Genomic DNA, 22078 nt, shown 5'->3' on the forward strand with positions numbered 1-22078 from the left:
TAAGTACTTAGTACTTCTGAAACACTGGCCCCTTTTAAATTATATATATATATAATTTTCTAACTTTAGGCACACAAATTGCAGGATTTGCAATTTAAAGGATCAAAGATGAGTCAGACAACCCCAAAACCATGCAGCTAAAACCCTATTGAGTACAGCCAAATACCCTTCAAGCAATTATCACCTCAGAAGAAAAACAGCTTATCTAATTCTGTGGCAAAGGCTAATCATGACAGTCAGCTTGATCTCCAAGAGGATATGGTGATGAGCCATAAGACTGTGCGATAAGTGTCTTTTTCCAGATTCCAGAGCTGAAATCACATATGCGGGTTCATTTTTACATGCCAGCTGGATTACTGTATTTATCAAATAATAGTATATCAGGAAGCCCCTACAATCCTGCTTTTTCTGTGGGCCCATGTTAAAATTACAATACAATGAAAGCATCTTCCATTCATTATGCTCAACATATATTGGACTTGCAAGCTTGTCTTTCATTCGTTGTCTATTTTGGTACTCAGTGATATAAACCTAGGAAATAAGTTGCACTCAATGTATATACTACATGCCTGCAGTCAGCTATGGCATATTCTGTCTGAGCAAAATGAAGCAATGAGGAGTCTGGATCTCTGACAGAGATGTTCCTTGATTGGCTTGGGAATAGACTACGTTTATTTGTTTCTCACTGTCAGTGCAAGGTCTTTGCCTGTAGGGAAGGTAAACTATCAGTTGCAATTCACCGTGCAGATTTGAGAGGGGAAATTTTTGTTAATTTTCTCAGAGTATCTCTTGCTAAACGTACGTGATTACTTTTCCCTAAACCGTCAAGGAAAAGCTCGTGTGAGGGCTCAAAACGACATCTTATATTTCTGAGGCATTTATTCTTGGTGTATAACCTGGTGCTGCACCATGTATCTGTAGCTACATCATGCACAATAGAATATCAGAGTGTAGTTTTGTAATGTCTGGATCATTGTTGTGTATATTTATAATTAGGGGCTTTGGTACATTTGAGGGCAGTAACCAAGACTATACTACTAACATTCCAGAACCATATGTTGCCCTAATTTAATGCTTCTGCAGTCCTACTGGTTTTTAAATTAGATTACATGGATGGATGGAGAGGTGAGGTAAAGCCATACAGAATTTGATACCTAAACATTGTGAGCTGCCAGCATCCAGGCCATCAGATCTCTTTCACTGTTTTACATCTTTCTTGTAGCTCATAGCTGTCTACCTGCTTAGCAGGTGTGCGACACACCTCCATGGCAGGAAAATTCTCCCTCCTGATGAGCTGTCTCTAGACCAGTGATTCTCAACCATGTGCTGTGTGCCACCAGGGTACCACATGCCACCAGATCCTTTGAAATGTGCCTCAAGGTGTGAGGAGATAAGCAGTTAAACTAAGCAAATAAATGCAGTCTTGTCCCTGCCTGATTGATCCACCACCACCACTGCCTAGCCCCTCAGCAAATAGGTAAGCACTGTAATATAAAATTAGTTTTTGAAATTGGATCCCACTCAATTCACAAAAGTTATGGAGGGATGTCTCAAATCCAGTGAGGGGTGCCTTGTGTCCAATGAGGAGTGCCTCAAGTCCAAAAAGGTTGAAAATCACTGCTTTGTACTGTTTAGGATCCGTCCAGTCTTTGTGTGTGCATATTCTACTTAACACTTGAACTGGGAAGCCCTCTTTCATATGAATATTTGAAGTTTTTTTCCTTCATTTAAATATTTTTAAGTATACATATTTAGAATTATTCTTCTCTGGCCCAATATATTATTGTATCTAATACTCATTGAAACCCAGCTTTCTTAGGAAGATGGCATGGGTGTGCGAAGCAGGCAGTATTCAATTTGGATTCAGCCTGATTCAGGAGACTGATTTGATTTGCTGATTCGGGTCACTGTCTCAATTCGATTTGGCTGAATCTGAAACTGAATCTGAAGGTTTGATTCTGATTCAGAGAATCAGTGATTCGGCCATAGACACAGCTTTTTATGTTTTTTCTATACACCTCGAGGTACCAGGTGTGGCTTGTGAATGCTGAGATTGTGGGGCAGATGGAGCATCCCACAGGAGCGCAAGGAAGTCCCCCTCATGCTCGTCGGCGAACCCGGAAGTGGGCCAGAAGTACTTCTGGGTTCTCCAGACAGGTTCTCCCTATTTCTTGTCACATAATAAACAAAACTTCAAGATGCCGTTCCAATTTAGGAAGGTCTTATTCACTTAAAATAATAATACCTGCTTCTTACTTTCCACGAGTAGATGACAGATGATTTTACAAAAGAGTCCAGTATCATTATACCTATTTTACAAGTGGAAAACAGAGGCGTATAGAGCTTAGGTTGAACTCAGTTGTCAGAGTACTATCCAGTGGGCGGCACACCTGCCTAAAATAACTCATGAGCAACTCAACTGAACTACTTGATATTAACATTAACTGAAGGGAAAATTGGGTCAGTGACCTTTCTTCATGCAAACTTAACCTTGCCACTTAGAATTAGTTTCTCTCTCTCTTTTGCATTGTCATTCTTCCTGTTTCTGGCATTGGGCTTGTAAGATTTTCCAAGAGACAGCATCAATAGCATGTTTAAAGCTGTTTACTGCGAAACCAAAGCACTCTCACCTCTTACATGGGACTCAGATGCATCCAGGAAATTCAGGACCATAGAAATATCATGCATTCAAATTCCATACAGCTTTTGGTGTCTTTCAACATGTTTTTCTCACCAAGTTTGATAGTCTGGTCTGTTTCTCTTTCTATACTAAAAAAAACCCTACTTATGTCCAACATTATTCCCCAACTACCTATTCTGTCCATCACCCGCAGCTACCTTTTTGAGTGCCTTCTTTTACAAATAAGCTTTCAGAAAGGAAAGAGAATACTCTTTCCAGTTGAAAGTAGCAGTTGCATTTTCAATAGGTTAAATGAAATCTATTACTTTGTCATCTTCATGGTTTCATTGTGGGCATGTTGTGTCTGACCAACCTCGCTGCCTCCTATGATCAGGTAACAAACTGTTTAGATGTGGGAGATGCGGTTGATGTCATATACTTGGATTTTAAAAAGGCCTTCAATATGGTCTCCCATGACACTTTTATAAAAAAACAACAAACGGGGATTGTGGACTGGCAGAATCCACTGACAGGTGGGTTGGGAACTGGCTAAGGGGTTGAACCCAGAGAGTGTTAGTGGATGGGTCTGTATTGTCTTGGCAGGAGGTGGCCAGTGGTGTCCCACAGGGTTCAGTTCTTGGACCCGTGCTGTTCAGCATCTTTATTAGCAATTTAGATGAGGATGTGGAAAGCATGCTGGCCAAGTTTGTGGATGATACTAAGCTATGGGGAACAGCAGTCACGCTAGGGAATAGGATGAGGATCCAGGAGTACCTGGACAAGCTGGAAAGATGGACGGAGCAGAACCAGATGCAGTTCAGTAAGGATACATGCAGAGTGCTTTATCTGGGCAGAAATAACCAGCGACATGAATATAGGTTCGGAGGAGGTGTCCTGGCCAGCATAATGACTGAAAGGGACCTCAAGTTTATGGTTGATCACAGGATGATCATGAGCCACCAGTGCAACACTGTAGTCAATAGAGTTAATAGCATACTGGGATGCATTAGGCAATGTATCACAAGTAAGTCTAAGGAAGTGATACTTCCTCTCTACTTGGAGCTGCTGAGACCCCAACTAGAGTTCTGCATCCAGTTCTGGGCGCCACACTTCAAAAAAGACATGGAGAATCTTGAAAGGGTCCAGAGAAGGGACCACAAGAATGATTAAGGGCCTGAGGACAAACTTTATGAGGAAAGACTAAGGGATCTGGGACTGTTTAGCCTGGGGAAGAGAAGACTGAGGCGGGACTTGGTGGCCGTCTGTAAGTTTGTAAGGGGTGAATATCAGGACCTGGAAAAAAAACCTGTTCACTAGGGCACCCCAGGGGAAGACAAGAAGCAATGGCCATAAACTGTTAGAGGACGGTTTCAGGTTCAATATAAGAGAGAATTTCTTTACGGTAAGGGTGACTAGAATCTGGAATAGACTTCCCAAGGAGAAGGTGCAATCCCCAACCTTGGAAGTTTTCAAGAGGAGACTGGACAGATACCTTGCTAGGATCATTTGATCTCAGCAGTATTCCTGCCCAGAGCAGTGGGGTTGGACTCTGATCATTCGAGGTCCCTTCCAGCCCTTATTTTCTATGATTCTATGACAGTGCCCGCTCTGGCCTTGGTTTTGTATTTCATTCAGAGTCTGAGACAATAGGTGCTCATATGTTTACCACACTGGAGCATAGATTCTGTACTGACTCAAAGGAAAGAGTCCTTAACTGTTGTATCATGAATGCCACTTCATATAGCACCCTTGGTTTTCTTTCAAGGTCTCTACTTTTATGGTGGCTAAACCTGACAGTGCCTACCATACTAGGTGAAACCTGATGATAAAGAGATGAAGGTGGTACATCAACATCAATTCATTCACTTTTTATCAGGCTCTTCAAAATAATACTGCTCCAAAGAAACAAAACAAAATACAATTTCGCTTCCCTAGAAAAGCAGCTGATTTAATGTACACATTCTGTAGCATGACAAAAGAAAAAGGTTAAGATGCAGACTTGTGCCATACCCCACATACAAGAGAGCTGTTGAGCTGCTATGTCTTTGAAAAATGTGGTTCTTAAATGGAAGTGCTACTTTATCAGTAACTTTAATGGTGTTTTGTGAATTTTTCCCTTACTTTTCCATATTGGCACATCGCTTTTATTAATTTGAACACACTACCATTAAAACTTAAGAGGCAGGAGAATCTCCAATGGATTCATTTTCTTATATATTTAGCCCATATGAGCAAAGATCTGTTATATCCTCTTTTAAGAAAAAAGATACTAAAGTTAAATGAAAGGTCCCAGAGCTCAGTTTGAGGACTAAACAGTACTTTAGATGAAACAGTTAAAGAAAGAACAATCTGTTCCTTCTAGATGAAAATAACAGTTAAAAACAACCACTAATTATAAGAATTCCCTTTAAAACTGTAAATTCGATTAAAAAACTAAAGCTCCTTTGACTCTGTTTTCAGGACAGTATTGGAAGCCATTCCATTTGTTGGTAGCAAGTTTTCTTAGTAAACCTTTCCTGATTGGATAGTAGAATCTGAAGTGCTGTCAGCTTAGTGCCTGATCCTGAAAGTTGTAGTGACCTCATTTCTTCTTATAACCAACGTAAACTGAATGCGTTCAGCACTATTTGCAAGTCAGCACCTTGCAGAAGGGATTAATGACCTGCCACTGGAGTAAGTCCTCATGTAAGACACATAAAGGTGTGCTCACATGTTTGTTGGTGTTCCACTGAACCACTGGTGGGAATGAGTTTGATTTTCCTCTTACATTGATTTTTGTACCACTGGGAATGGATTGGCTTTGCTATAGATACTAATGCTATAGGAGAATCAGACCTATAGGGTGTGTCTAGACAAGTGTGCACATGCATTTCCCCAGGGACAGACAGCAGCGTCATATAGTTGTGCGACTGTTATTTGTCCCTAGGGAACACTTGTGCATGTGCACTCTGGTGTGCAGCAAGTTGCCCTGGGTGGGGTAGTGAGGCTGGGGCCAGCACCTGGGCTATCCCCAGCAGCTTTACCTGGAGTCCTGGGGGTTTTCCAGGGCTCCAGGGGCGGCAATCCGGCCCGCAGAGCCTGACCAGCAGCCAGAGCATGGCTCTGGCCAGCCAGACTAGTTTTGGGCAGCGCATGCATTGCCCTGTTTTTTATGAAAAAAACCTACCATGCTGCAAATTAGCAGCATGGCAAATGCCTGCATGTATAGCATATGCAGTTTGCGGCACTTCAGACCACACATGCAGGCTCATCTGGACATGCCCATATGGTGTATTCCTTTGTGATTACGCATGGCTTGCAACTGGAATACCAGTTACATTGACCAGTTTGGCCCTAGTTGATCATTATAAAGAAACCCTTGTATCCTAGCCTCCAGTGCTCCTCTTAAGAAAGTAGCAGACATTTGCTTCAGATGACAAAAAGACAGGTCTCATGTCATAACTGACACTACAGTAGTTCTGAATGAAATCACTACACTTTTAGAAGCTACAATATCTAATCCGTACTTGCCAGAGGAGAATTATAATAGGGTTTCTCCCAAGGAAGATTCATTGCCAAGTTCCTTTACTCCCTGGAACTTCTAATCTTGAAAGTTCGCATGACCATATATGACTTCCATTAATGGAGAGACTTGGGGCTTTTTGTCTCAGAGTGACAGAGAGAAACATTGTAATCTCATAAGAAAGAGAGATCATATCTGTCTTCAAATTCCAGTGCAATATAGTCATGGGCACAGAGATGAACTGCATTGCTTAAGAATCTTCACTATAATAATGCGTGGACATTGCTTTGTGGGCATTTATTATTATCATTGTTGCTAATATTGCTATTATTAATACTAATAATTGATAATATCAATACTACTAATTGAAGTAGTAGTACTGAAGTAGTATTCCATTTCTTGGAAGTGGATTCCAAGTTCTTTATCAGGGCTATGATTTGTGGCTATGTTGCCCAAGAAATTTGCTAATTTAAATTCCAAATTAGGTTACCAACTAATTCTCCCAGTTCTCTCCATTATTGGAGAGAATGTATGGCTATGTGCTGAAGAGAATAGATTGTGCTGCTTGTTTACTTTTGAAAATGTGGCCATTTATTTAGGAGCTGAATTTTAGGCACCTAGGTTTCAAACCTCAGCTGCAGGTTTTGGAAAATTACTGAGCTAATGCACACATGATAAACATTTTTAATCCAATTTTGCATAATGATAATCTGTTAATCTTTTTCCATATATGGTATTTGGGGGGTGACAGATTTAAGTTATTGTTGTAAGTAGTGATAGAAATATTTAAATATAAATTAAAATGGCAAAGATTTCAAAAGGAATATTTAGAATTCAATTCCCATTCCCCCCCAGGTTTGGATTTTTCAGGGAATAAAGGATGGCGTGTACGTGGCTTGGAAAAATCCTACTAGACACTCATCTGCATATTTAGGTGCCTAAAGATTTTGAAAAAATCTTGCTCTAAGGAAAACTCTGAACTCACAAGGACTTTATTGTCACTAAATTAGTACTACAGTGATTTGGCCACTGCGTATATGAAGATGGTATAAAAAAATAACCCTTTTTCCGTTACTTTCTTTACCTGGTTAAAGAAACATTGCTTAAAATATGCTTCTGTCAGGGAGGTAGGGAGGAGACTGACTGATCAGTGAATATTTGAATGAATATTTGGTGAATATTTTGTTTCACTGTTTCTCCTTTTTTCACTGGTTAATTTGTTTTGTAGATTTTGTAAGCAAAGGAGAAAAGTCTGAATGTGAAAAGAATGGAGGTGGTTGTGGTGAAAGTTTAGTAGAAAGACTTGATACTTCATTGTAATCTCTGTTTTTTCCTAATTGACTATATTTTAAGTTGTGTGTGGGCGCATTTACATGTGCCCCTGACTATGCATTAGGTACTGTACAGTCATTTACTACTTGCTTTAGCAAGCACTAAATGACTTTGCAAGTACTAAATGACTGCTCAGTACCTGCCAGTACTGTGCAGTCTTGGTGGCACATACTTATTTTTAGATGATACATTGCCAAAGTATCTTGTGTAGACACTCCCACTGTCACCTTAAATTGAGCGGCAGGAGGAATGAACCTCTTCCCACCTCACCTAAATAAACTATTACAGTCCCATTCCATATGTATTAAAGAACTACATGTTGGTACGTGAGCAAGTGGAATGTAGGCATAAAATTGCTGATCTGGAAGCACTTGAAAAGCTATAAAGAAATTCTGACACACTTCATTTTGAGTGAATGGACAAAATCATATCTATGCCAATGGCCAAAAAAAAGAAAGTATAGACTCTGTAATTCATAATGCAGGTTATTCTTAGCTCAAGTACAAGGAAGATGCATTGCTTTAAATTATGCTCTTTCACCTAGAAAGAAAAGACTGGAACCTAATAAGATCCTACTTGGTTTCCTTATTGTTGGAATATCTCCAGCCTCAGGGCTTATTCCTGCAAACCTTCCGTTATGTATGTAAGCCTAATTGCTTAGATGGGCAGTGGGAGTGCTCAGAAGCAATATTGGGCATGTAAGAAATGGAGGGGATCTTCTGCCTTTGATTTCAGCCTTCTATGTCTCCCTTGAGGCTAATAGGACAAGCTATTATGCCCTTGTTCATCATGAAGATTAATGCCCAGACTAGTTGCAGATAATAGTGTACCCTTGGGATCTATCTGTAGGATCTTTTAGGTTTGGGTTCAATATGTGTCTAAACTTTTTAAATAGTTGAACTGCTGCCTCTTCCCAGGAAGGTATAAAATGCCTCCTACCCCATCAGAAAGGCACTGTAAGAGAACTACATTACAATAGCATGCAACATCATTATTTATAGTGCCTGTTTGACAAATGTCATCCTTAAATGTTTAAAGAGCTAAAATATAGTCATAGAGTTACGAATACAAAAAAAGGCCTGGGACTTTCCAGGACAGCATTGCTATGATTGAGGTCATAAGGATACATTTGAAAAATGTCAGTTCTTGGAGGAAAATTTAGTTTAATTTTTCCCTAAATTTTATATGAAAGAGTTTTTCCTTTAACATACCAAAGTGAACATAATTCTGGCATGTCCTTGTTTCTTTAAGTTCTTGTTCCTCAAAAGTACATTGACAAAATAATTTCAACCAGCCCTAGGCTTTGAGTTGGCTTTCCCTCATCTAGATATAAATGCCTAGAGGTCTCATGGACCCAGAGGGACAGCCTTCCATCTTCAGCTCCCTCTGTGCAAAAATGAAGTTTATTTCCTACCTATGGGGACTTTTTACCATCTTATACCATCTACACTTTTTCCAGAGCCTGACGAAGGGACTTTGAGCCCAAAAGCTTGCAGAAAAGGACAGTTTTCTTGCCATTTTCCAGTTGGTCTAATAAAAGGTATCCTTTTGGAACCAAGAGTCCTAGTTTTTTTGTATGTCTAGAGGTCTCTGGGTGCCCTCATTCCTGGCAAGATTCTCTCTGGCCAAAAATAATCCAGATTTAGTAGCCATCCAAGAATGCAGCAAAAATGTGCATTTGAGCAGAAATTAAGAGGCAAGAGGAGATGGTTTCAGTTGAGATAGGAAAACAAGAGAGCCAACCTTGAAACAAACAGGCAGGTCAAAAGATGATGTTCCTTTTGGGAAGAAATTTAAAGGGTGATCTATTTTGAACTGGATTGTGAAATTGAATGGGAACTGTCTGAGATGAAGGGAGGTGTGAAAAGACACACATTCTCTTTAGATCTAATGCCCTGGGACCTGTGTTGTGGTCTGTAACCTAGATAGTAAAGTTCAGGTCAGAAGCAGTGCTTTAAGAAGTCCTTGCTATTCTGAAATGTTCCTGTGTGAAAACCTTTTTTACCTCCGCCAAATGGTTGCAGTTGTAATCTGCTGGCATTGACCTGGATCTGCGGATATGAATTCTGCAGGGGTGCCAGCAGAGAATTCTCAGTGAAGCGCTCCTTTCCCTAGTTACACTCTCTTCTGGCTAAAACGGTGTTAATTTGCTAACCTTCAGGACATGTTGCAAAACATGCCTGATTGAGCAAGCCCTTGTAGAGCCCTGAGGAAGGGGAGACAGGCTTTCTGTGAAGTGGAAAGTGATGATTTTTATTTACATTAATCTGTTTATTATTTATGAGCTGTAGTAGGGTGAGGGGAAGGAGCTCTATTGCTGCTTCGGATGATATATGTTTTTGTAACTCAAATATCACCATGGTTTAAAGGGGAGATTGTTGAGCCCAGAGCTTTGGTATAAAGATTTTTGGATCACAGTTCAATGAGCAAATCCATAAAATGGGTAGCAGCATTAACAATGCTGTCACCTATTTTATGCATTTAGTCATTGAACTTGTGATCCAAAAGTCTGTGGTACTTGTGTTACAAAAACATACATCATCCAAAATAGCAACACAGCTTTTTCCCCTCACCCTACTACAACTCATAAGTAATCAGCAGACCGATGTGACTAAAAATCATCACTATATGTTTGCCTGCTCTGTTTCCATAGCTTCCATTTCTTTGACAGTGTGTAACAGCTCATTTCTCTGGTCTTTTCCATCAGAAAGCACAGTCATTATTCCTTTTCACTAATACAGGCCTTCATTTAGTTATGACTCATTGGTCAGGGATAAATTTTTAAAGCTGGCTGGTAGTGGGAACCCCCAACAGGATAGTTCCACAAGCTGTCAAGAATTGTTCACGTCCTTTGTTTTTCATTGCAGCCATTGCTAGTAATGAATGAATAAAGCTTCAGGCCTGTGGCATAATCTCTGGTTGCTCATTGTGCATTTCACCAGTGGCTGAGGTTATATTTTACAGGCCTATTAAAACTTACTCCACTATTACTGCCTTTGTCAGATCATTTGTTTTTACTCATACTTGATCCATTCTTTTTCCTTTCCAGTCTTCTCAGGGCCCTCTATCTTCAAATTAGAGAATCAAACTATCAGACCAGAGAATTTCATTATTCAGTTCAGGCCTCAGTGCAGTATAGGCCAGGTCTCTAGAAGTTGAATGGAAGCTTTTTCATAATCTCAGTTAAATTTTTCCCTGCAAATACTGTTTTGCTTCGTTGGATTTGGTGTGGTTGATTTCACTGGAGGTCTTGCACTCCTTTAAAAAAAAAACCCCAAAAACTGGCAGATGCCCAACAAGCATAAAGGTTTGATTAGGACTTAGTATGTTCTAGAGGAAATCCTATTTAGGTTTAAGTGTAGTGTTTTAAGTTGAAAACAATTCATAAAATCATGTTGAGCTTGATTCATACTCAGCTGAAGACACAATAGAAAGATGGCCTTTGGTTTAGGCAACTTGGCTTCCTGTAACCAATCACTGTGATATCAAGACATCTACAAGAGATTATTTCAATGAAATATAAGGCTGAAAGTATTCACTGAGGATAGATTATTTTAAAATTTAGAATTGTTTTTCATTGAGCTCATGATTGATAATTGATTGTTAAATCTGTGGGGCAGAGATTGTTTCAAAATCTCTGTACAAAGCCAAGCACAATTTTCTCAATGAATGCAAACATTGCACAATCATCATGGATATCAACTAAGGAATGTTAAAATAACCTTCTTGATTATCATTTAATTTCTTTGCAAATTCACATAGCATATTTGTGTGATTTGGCCATGACTGATAAATTTAAGCAAGTTGAAACCATTATTGAACAGCCTGACTCTGCATTAAATCTGAATGACTAATTTTCTTTAGTATCCAGGTCTGAACCTTTGCATTTAGACTCATATATCTACTACTTTAAATAAATGCAATGCTCATTAAATGTGCCAAATTAACAGTTCTGGAAGCTAACATTTGTGTATCAAAAATAATTACAGTACAGGCAGCAGCAGGGCAAGGGCTCATGTACTAGTTTAATAAATCGTTTGTAATTGTAGAAATGTAGGTCTGGAAGAGACTGCATGAGATTATCTAGCCCAGTCCCTGTCTGCTGATGCAGAATAAAGTATACGTGGAACATAGTAATGGGTTAGCGTCCATTTTTCCACTGACAAAGTGCAAGGCAGAGTAGTGGTAGTAATTATTGGCCTTCATCCATAGAACTTGAAGCAAAGCAGATTATCTTGATCATCTACTCTGATTTCCTTTATCATGCAGGCCATATTCCAAAAATTATTAATATTATCCACCATCTTATAGATGGAGAACTGAATCTCAGAGAGCTTAAGTCACTTGTCCAAAGTCACACAGGAAGTCTGTGACACAGTCAAGGCCTGAACTAGAATCCAATGCACCACTTCTGGTACAGACTGCCCTTCTGTTCTGTCGAGCCTTCAATCAAAGGCTGTCAGGAATTGAGTCATGATGTTTGACGCATTTCTTTCAAGTAAAATATATATTCTCACATATTTAACAGTAGAGAAAATGAAGTATGGAAATCAGATTGACCGGCTCAAGTCTTCGATTAGCACCATCATTCTTTACAAAGCATGGTGTACGCGCCAATGAGTTCTTTGATGTCTGTTGAGTCCGATGCACAAGTGACAGTCCCGCCCACAGGTAGGGCACACCCATGCTCTAGCAGTGCTCTGAATCTGAGTGGAAGATTCTTTCCTCCTCTGATGCCAGTCACTACAAAACTTGATCCAGTCTGCCTCACAGCACCTTGCACCGTCTGCAAGGTGACTCCTCCAACCAGAGTGGCATTCTGCACTCCTTTCCCAATCATCCACAGAGATTCCTAAGGATGCTAAGTCATCTTTGCTAACATCCTGAAATCTATGCAGCAGTCTGCCTCTTGTTCTAGATGCTTTTGAGCTTCAGAATACAGCACATTCTTCAGGATCCTGTGATCCAGCATTCACTTGACATGACCAAGCCGCTTGAGTCTTTTCTTACTAATCAGCGTTCCCATGAATGACATACCTGCACAATTTAACAGCTCCACATTTGTCACCCTGTCTTGCCATCTTATCCAAAGAATTTTACACAAGACCACAGAAGGAGTTAATGGGAGTATCAAGAATAAAAAAGCAAATCCTGACTCCCAAATTTCTAGTCCAGTGATAATTCCATGCTTGCATTCTGTATCTCATCATTACATATTTTTGCCCTGTTTAAGCAGCCTGACATAATCAAACTGGCATGTTTAGCACAACTACTTAAATCTTTGTATTTTAAAATAATAAAAGGGGCCTCAGATTGGGGGGGGGGGAATAGTATAAGAAAAAAATGAGGGAATCAGTCTAAGAGAGAAATACTTTGTGAAGCAGCTGGCAATTCACCTGGAACATTATCATGTAAAGATTAATAGAATCAGTGAGGTGACAGTGAAATTGATTGAAGGCTATCATCTGAGGTGCAGAGACAGGGTAACAGCTATCATTGGAGTACTCTTGTTCCCATAAAGAGTCAGATGGCTAGAGCAATAAGGAAAGATAAGAGGATTGCGCCTCAGCGAAGTTCAGATGTTTGTGTGATCGTGCATATCGTTTTAGTAAGAAATGAATGCCATGCATTTTTATGTAGGCATTCTAGCTGTGAGGCCAAACACATGTTGCAAGAATATCAATGTAAGCACATACTGGGACTCATTTCTGGAATATTAATAAATCATTACATCATTCACAAAATAATTATTACATTTTTTAAAATGGCTGACCAGCAGAGAAGAGTTAATGTATCCATTGGAGAATAAGCTGTACTTGTCAACTATATTCATGCCAGTCTAGCATTTCCTAGTATTGTCACTGATGTATGAACCAATAAGAACCCATCTGGATTTTCAGTACCTATCCTGAACGTGCAAGGTTGGTTGTTGAGAATTTTTTGCCTTGTAAATTGTGCACATTTGATATGATAGACATAGCACTTACAATGCCATTTGTCTAATCACTTTTCAAAATATAAAATGAAGTTCAAGCATCTGGTTGTTAAAGTGTCTGATTTTGCAAATTCCATGTGTGTCCCCCCATCGCTTATCTTGGGTAGCATCAGTTGACTGAATGCACCACAGTCCTATATGCTGGATGTGTGACTGGAAAATTAGGAAATGTCAGGGACAAATGTGAGGTGATATCTGGTACCTTGGATGTGACCATATAGAATGCTGCAAAACATTCAGCTTGGGAGTGACTGTGAAGGTGTTCATAGGCAAGTAGAAGGGACCTTAGGAGGTCATCTAATCCAACCCTCTGCTCAAGGCAGGATCATTGAATAGAGGATGTAGAGCAAGTGTCAAATGTATACAGGGCTGTGAGAATGTTAAATTTTGGAGACTTTGGCAGGCAGGTACCACTGTGGTGGACACTGTATAGGAATGTTAAAATAACCTCTGGAACGGGCTTCCAAGGGAGGTGGTGCTCTCCCCTACCCTGGGGGTCTTCAAGAGGAGACTGGACAAGCACCTAGCTGGGGTTGTCTGACCCCAGCGCTCTTTCCTGCCCAGAGCAGGGGGTCAGACTCGATGCCCTACTGAGATCCCTTCTGACCCTAACATCTATGAATCTATGGAAACTAGATGAGTTTCACCCTGCTTCATAAAGCATTTGAGCTTTTCCTCCCATCTACTTGTTTCTTAGGCACATATTTCTCAGTTACATGGTAAACAACATGTAAGTAATGAATCTCTCCATGCAAGAAAGAGGAATGTGATCTGGACCAAACTGTACATGGGAATATTTCAATTAACAAGCCTATACGCAATTTAAAATAAATTGCCCATTTGAATATTCTCAAAAAAGAAAAGCAGTGAAAACTAAGTGACTTTTATGACACCCTAGCAGCCGATGGTCTGTATGGTTACTACAAGTTCTAAATGGAGTATTTCAAAGGATGGGGGAAGAAATCCAAATATCTATGAACAGTCTGTGCAAAATGTTCTGTTACTTATTCTCTTAAATTATTGTTTTGCATTCTGCTAGTTACTCTGAAAATAATTTCAGAGCCCATTGTTTAAAAATGGCTAAATCAGTATTTAGACCCTAGCACTCTGACCATGAATGCATCATACCTCTTAAAAATGCTACACAGTGAATAGGTCACAGAGAGTGTGATGTGCACACATGAGCATTATGATCCATCATGTCTACATACAGTTACTAAATGGCTGTAATTTCCAAGTATTTAAGCTTTGAAAGATATTTTTTGTTTTAGTTTCCCTGAATGAATGGCAGTATCTGAAAACAAATAATAGCCAAGGGGCTGGTGACAGGGCATTTAAGAGAAAGGGAAGACGGAATGCTTTCCTAGAAGATTTGCTTTAACAAAATATTTGGTGAATTGTTTGGATGATTATTGAGGTAATCGGATGAAAATCTGTGGCCTCTGTTATTACAAGTGCTCAGACTAGATGAGTTTATAGTTCCTTCTGGTTTAAAAATATGTGCATGTATAAGGGTCCTGAACTTGCAAACTAAGTCTTTTTCTCTTATTGTCTGAAATAGACTGGATTTTTGTGAGTGGGTAACTGGGTTTCAGGGCACAGCAAGGTATATTCATGTTTGGTGGCTGAAAAAGACAGTAAAATCAAGCAAGGAATTAATTGTTTGGCTGATTCATGCTTTTTACTTTGTGATACAGGTTATGGTAGTTTCAGGATGTGATGGCCATTGAGGCTTTTGTTGAGTCTGTTTATTTAAATGTTTGTATCAACACCTAGGGCTTCAGATGCAGCCTTTATAAATTCTACATCTCTGTGTCACTGCTGTCAAAGCACTTTTGTGAAAGGTAGGGGTGCCTATAATGAAAAAAACAACTGATCTTGTGATGAGGATGCTGGCTTCACTTGCTAACCATCATTGTTCTGTTACACACTTTCATACATCCATATAGTTCCTGAATAGAGGATTCACAAGTAGTTTAAAAAGAAGGCAAGCCTTCTCACCAACACCTGCTGTTTTATAACTTCCTCCTCAGCAGGCTATCCTTGTGATCTTTACCACACTGCAGTAGAACTAAAGAGGTTTTAAAAACTGTATATATACCATAGTTGTGTGGAGCAATCTCTCAAAACACTGCAGTCAATACTAGAAACAGGATAGTATCTTGGACCATTTATGTGGATTAGTGGGGAGCTCATTTTTTTAATAAATTTTTTTTTCAACCAGTAAAATGATACCAGTGTCACAAAATTATACTTTCAGTGGGGACTTCTCTGGTTGCAATAGGCCTTGTGCTTTTGGTGAGAATTAAATTTTGCATTCATATCAGGGAGTAGAATTTGGCCCCAAACAGTGAAGAGAAAATGTAGTAAGGAAAAATAGTCAAATACCCAACCCGAAGTATTGTGCATTAGATATTGCGAAGTGGAATATTCCAAGTGCCACATTTCAGCCCAACAAGTTGGAGTGAAGTACATGTCCTTTCAATGTAATTAAAATATCAAAAAACATCAAAGCCGAAAGAAACCAAGGAATCCTTCAGAGATCACATATGGTATGAAACCCCAGATCATAATATGATAGAGCAGTTGCTCAGTTCTCTGAAAATTGGATCTTTGGGGCTAATTAAGGCTCCAGCCCTATAACCAATGGAAAGTATTATTGATGTAGACTGCTGGGTCCTGGCAGAGCCTCCTTGATGTTATTGGGGCTCTATGTGAACATAGCAGTCCATTCACGTACTGTCTGTAGTGGTTGTGGGGCCTTCATACTGACAGTGATTAGGAGGAGCTTGTTCAATCTTTAAATAAAGTAAGAGTAAACTCTGTTGATTCAGCCAGAGACCTACTCTTTTGAACTTATTAAATAAAAGGCAAATTAGAAAAGCAAGGACATTAGAGGAAAACCTGCTGGTTATATCTTAGATGTGTATGATTTTATCAGCATGGAAAAACTGTTCACTTCTTCATTACAGGTGTCTGAAATATTTTCCTTTCAGTATTTTACAGCTAACCTAAATGTTTCAGTTTTGTCTGATGCAGTTTCTCTCTACTTTTTTCTGGTGGTATTAGAAAAGAGAGTGTTATTCTTGACTAGCTGGAAAAGGGCTTAATTTGCATGCAAGCAAATATGCAACAGAATCGTAAAGTCCTAGCCCTGGTAATAAAAGTAGAAGCTGATGTTATTAATGCATCATTCCAGATACACAAAGTATCATTATGTGACTCATGGGTTGAGTAAAACCTCATGTATTCACCATGGCTGTGGACTAAAGCTCTATAAAGCTGGAAACTTCACCAGATGGCCATTGTCAAAGCAGACTGTAAAAGCTTTAGAGCTGCATTGTGGCAAAGCTCTAGTCGTGACTTACGTGGTAATAGCTTTTTAAAAAATAATTACCGAGTCTAACTGACCTACATTTGGGTAATAATAATAATCATACTTTACGCATCGATGACACCTTTGATATGACGGTCTGAAAGCTCTTTGCAAAGACATGCAAGTGTTCCTGGTAAACTTGTAGATTAACTAAAGTACCAGAAGTTGTTGGCTTGCTTACCATCATGCAGCAAGTTTAGTGAGAGAGTTGAAAATACAACCCAAGTGTCCTGACTGAAAGCTATGAGCAATGTTTTCCTGTAGGCTAGAGACCTGTACAGGTGACCTATATAGTTCCCTGTCTCTGCCACTTGCTTACTATGGAATGAAGTACAGCTCATTAAGGTGACACACTTGCACTTTTTCGATACAGTATGGATAATACATGCATTTTCTAAAGTACTTTGAGTTCTCTGGATGAAAAACACTAAGTGAATGCATGATGAACTCTATTATTAAACAAAAACACTGACCATGAATTTACAGAGGTTTAGAAGTCTGTGAATCTTGCAAATACAGTTTTTCTCAGACGTAAATCATATTTTTTGATGGTCCTAGAATGATATGTTAATATCTATAGCTGTATTTTGGGATGGGAGTAGAGAGCAAGTGGCTTCAAAAGTTCCTTTTGCTCTGGCACTTACAATGCAAGCCACTAAGATGAGATAGAGGGCTCCTCAGAAAGTTTGAATGTTGATGTCATTGAATACATCAGTACAGACAGATGAATTCATCTAAGTTAGTGGAGTTAAGATAACTTGCATAGTGATAACTTTAGCCCATAAAAGCTGTCTCAAGCAAACAGGTTGACAAATCCTGCAATAATACACCTGCTCTGAACACTGTTAAGAGTGTAAGCCCCCCAAAATAAAGCATTATAGCCCAGATCCTAAATGTTATTTAGGTGACATGGGGTATAGGTTGTAGCCACATTTGTCCAAAGCTATAGGCAGGCAAGCTTGCTAAGAAATTTTTTTCCAGCCATTTAGGTGACTAAACACCTTCTGAGGATCTGGACCCATTCTAATTTTTTTTTGTTTTTAACCTGGGGAAAGGGCTTATCTTCTACTTTTTTTGCTATACAGAGAACTGGCTTTTAGGCTGTTCCTTTTTAAACTGGATTTTTTTTTTAATTTTGTTTTTTAGGTTGATATCATTGTGGTTTTGGGCGGACTTGGAGGACGCTTTGACCAAATCATGGCATCAGTGGAGACTCTTTTTCATGCAACAAATATCACTCCTTTTCCAGTTATAGTTCTCCAAGACTGCTCCCTCATCTACCTGCTTCAACCTGTAAGTGATGTTAAACACAAACTCATAATCAACATAAATGTTCTGACACATTTAAAACTTCCATTGCTCTGCCTGGGTGTTCTGTGTACTGCAGGATCAGGCTATTGATTTATTTAAATGTTTTAGTTTAATTTATACCTTCGTTAACAATTCAGTGGTAAATCATGATTGTACCTTTATAGGAGTGGTGCCTTCCTCTGTGAAGAGAGAAGGGTTAACTCACTAAGAAGCGGTTTTTAAAAACAGGTTGGAAAACTAAAAAAGTAACATTGTTTGGGAGCCAAAAATGTATTCAGTTTTGGGGTTGGGGTTATTAGTGGAAAATGTCTTTGAACTTGTAAATTCCAGCAAATTAAATTGGAGTGAGGGAGAGCCATAAGGGGAAAATTTCAAGGGCTTGACGAACGTGAAGCAGAATTTTTACATGGACTAAGTGCTGCAGTTTAGTATGATTAGAATCCAGATATGATTAGTGAGGGAAGGCATTCGAAGATGTGCTGGGTTTTTTGCACTGTTTGGATTTGTTGTCCTAATTATTGATTCAGAAAATAACACATACAATGTATTGCAGAGCTTCTACTTTTAAGACTTAATTTAAAGGCAAATCTAAGAGTCAGAGAGCTGCTTCTAGCAGCTACTCATTATTTCTTTTTCGAAATATCTTTTCTGATATTTGGGCCTCCAGCAGTATAATTTGCTCTGCACTTCTCCATTTTGTTTTATAAGGGTTATTATGTTAAAATAAGTGAGATTCACTGGCAAGTTTGATGGTAAAGCCCTGTGCCATGTAATCTGAGAAGGGCATTAATAAGGTTCTATAAGACTGTAGGTTTGAATCCAGAGGGGCAGATTCGGCATTATCTCAATATGAGGCACTCTGTCTACAGAAAGGATGCTGGATTCATTTGCCAGTTTGGCAAAGAATGACTGTGATTATTTGGTTGCAAACCTAAAAGGCTAGAAATGAAGTAAAATGAGGGAAAGCCAGAGCTGAAGGATAACTGCAAGAAAATCTGAAAGCAGGGAGTGATTCGTATGCGAATGATCTCTTCTCACAGGACTTTACTGACACTGTAAATTAATTTTAGGGGACATTTGGGAAAGCTAGTACGAACTTTTTTGAGGCATTTCAATAAGGTTATAAATGCCCAGTTTAACATGTAAAAAAGTTAGCTTTTTTTAGCCTAACTCTCATATTCTTTTAACTCATCTTTTTTTAATGCATTTTAAAATGCCAGGGTTAAGGTTGTGTTTTTAGAGAGTTTTTGAAGGAAAAATGAATCCCTTAATAACTAGAACAAAATTCCTTTGCATCTATTTTTATAGCTTATGAAGCATGGTCAAAAATAATAAGATATCCGTGACTGTAATGTAAGAAGTATGGCTAGAAGCATAATCAATGTCTAGTGTTTTCTGTTTGGACATTGACATCAGAAAGACCACAACTCTTCATTTTTCTGCCATTTCACATTCCCTCTGCACGGTTAAAAGAAATGATGGCTACACGTTTTGAGTGTGCCTAGGAAAAGTTGTATTTTATGATGTGGGGTTTGGTTTGGTTTCTTTTGTTTTTTGCAGGGGGGGAGAAGGGGGTGGTCACAGAGGGAGTGAATGGCAGTGAAATTCTTTTAATGGCTTTCTGGGAAATTAATGATGTCCACGTGACAGACTTAAGCATAGGAGTCCACTGTAAACAAAGAATATTACTGAGTCAGTTTGAAGCCAGCTGTTCAAAGCTGGTGCTGTGGAGCACTGATAAAAAGAATACTGCTTCTCCATAATAATGCATGCCTAAATATTTCTGGTATGGCTATAGAAAACAAAAAACCATAGATTTGAGGTACTTGTTCATCCTCCTTATAGCTCTGACTTGGCTCTTCTGTTAGGTCCTCTAAAGAGAGTCCTGGAAGAGAAAATAAATGTCCAACTATGAAGTGTAAAGATGCAGTGCAAGAGTGACTTTGGGAGCTGCCCAAATCTTTCTTTTAATCTGTGAGTTTAGCCTGACTGTGAGACACAAGCAGATGTCCATTGGGAAGCAGAGGGACCATGTAAAAATGCTGCCCAAAGATTGATACCAACAGACAAATAAAGAATCTGTTAACATGGTGTCCTTTTCCTTTTTGACTGACTCCTGTGTTATGCAAATTTACCAGCTGTGTTCCAGGCACTTTCTTGGTTTTGCTGAAAACCTTTTACTCATCATCCTATATAAAGCATTAGTTCTGTTTTTCATTGGCACAGGATATTTTGTCTTTCCTCCAGTTTCTGGCCATCATGCAGCATTATCAGTAAATGACTTCTTTAACACTAAGCTATTTCTGCTATTTAGAAATATAGGGCAGGTTAAGGGGACATGGATCTGTAACAGCCAAAAGGTAGCTTGGATACTAAATTACAATTTTGGTTTAATAGTGTTATCCACAGCCTCTTCAGTCCACTTCCACGGTTCCATTTGGGTAATTTGAACTCTTTATTGTCCATAGTAGTACTGTGACAGAAGTATTCTTTCTTCAATATAGCCTAACAGTATGATTAGTTTCTCGTAAACAGCCAGAAAAAAAGCATAGCTCTTTTTACCCATTGTAATTTAAAATCAAGGTAGGAGGGAGTGGAACACAATGGGAGACCAACTGATTATTCTGAAGGAATGAAGGTCTGGAAACAGGTGAAGCGAACCAGGATTTTGAAGTACAAGCACTAATGCAAATGATAAAAGTGAGCACATGTTGCTTGGAAATCCTTGTTCATATACCTTGTTGATCTAAAAGCTTTCTCTCTTGGGAAAGGGGACCTATTTTTTTATTTGATTTCTGGGATGTAAAGTAAGAGATAAAAATCTCTACCCCAGAACAAACCCAGCATTTAAGCTCCAAAATGGAATTATAGTCTTGGCTGCTACACTGAGAGAATATAGTCTGTGTGGGTGGGAGGGTGGGTGGGTATGAGAGAGAGGGAAAATGTATTGAGTATATTTAAGTACCTTGGTTCCATTGTTACCAACAACTTTTTACTTAAGATTGAACTGAGTACCCATATTGGCAAGGCATCAGATATCATACACAAGCTGAGCAAATGAATGTGAAACAACAGAAAACTGATTGATAAGACCAAGGTTAAAGTATATCATGCTTGCATCATGCTTAACAACCTTTTGTATGGCAGCAAAGCCTGAACCACATATTCTACTCAAGAAAACTGCCTCAACAGCATCCACTTAATGTTGCCTTCACCGCATTCTAGGAATTTTCTAGTGGGGCAAAGTTGCTTACGCTGAGGTCTTGAACTGTGTTAGCATTCTGAGCATCAGTGCTCTTCTTAGTCAATATTGACTTCAATGGCTTGGTCATCTGCGGAGAATGGACGACGGCTGTATACTCAGAGATCTCTTGGATGAAAAACTCTTTACCAGAAGAAGACCACGTGGTCATCCTTATCTTCATTTCACAGATGTTTGCAAGAGAGATACGAAGGCAATGAACACTGAGCCAAATTACTGGGAGAAGACTGCCGAGCACTGAAGCCACAACCACACTTGCAAATGTGCAATGAGCTGCTGCCTCACTTGGCACAACTGTGTTGTCTCATGAGACAGACAGACGCCGTGTGTGTGTGTGTGTGTGTGTATTTCTATTTTATCCCCAAAATAGAATTATGCTCTTAGCTGCTACACTAAGAGGAACTGGATGCGTTTAAGTCAGCAAGCTCCATCCGAGGGTACTGAAGACACTGGCTGACATCATTGCACAGCCACTGGTGGGAATATTTGAACACTCATGGTGCATGGGCCAGGTCCTGGAGGACTGGAAAAGGGCCAGTGTGGTCCCCATTTTCAAGAAGGGGAGGAAGGAGGACCCAGGCAACTATAGGCCAATCAGTCTCACCTCCATCCTTGGCAAACTCTTTGAAAAAATTATCAAGGCTCACATTTGCGAGAGCCCGGCAGGAAAAATTATGCTA

General features: G+C 39.3%; 1 protein-coding gene across 7 annotated transcripts in view; it reads left to right on the forward strand.

Moving 5' to 3' along the window:
- TPK1 (thiamin pyrophosphokinase 1) overlaps positions 1 to 22078 on the forward strand; it is a 535729-nt gene that overhangs the window by 330381 nt on the left and 183270 nt on the right. For 6 of the 7 annotated variants that reach the window (XM_059728636.1, XM_059728639.1, XM_059728637.1 and 3 more), the window contains one exon: positions 17972 to 18118. The exons of the other annotated variant lie outside the window; for it this stretch is intronic. In XM_059728636.1, coding sequence (XP_059584619.1) covers positions 17972 to 18118 — 147 coding nt within the window. The remainder of the gene's footprint in view (positions 1 to 17971; positions 18119 to 22078) is intronic. 7 annotated transcript variants of the gene reach the window in all.

Source organism: Alligator mississippiensis, chromosome 5 (genome assembly GCF_030867095.1).
Source record: "Alligator mississippiensis isolate rAllMis1 chromosome 5, rAllMis1, whole genome shotgun sequence".
Classification (NCBI taxonomy): Eukaryota; Metazoa; Chordata; order Crocodylia; family Alligatoridae; genus Alligator; species Alligator mississippiensis.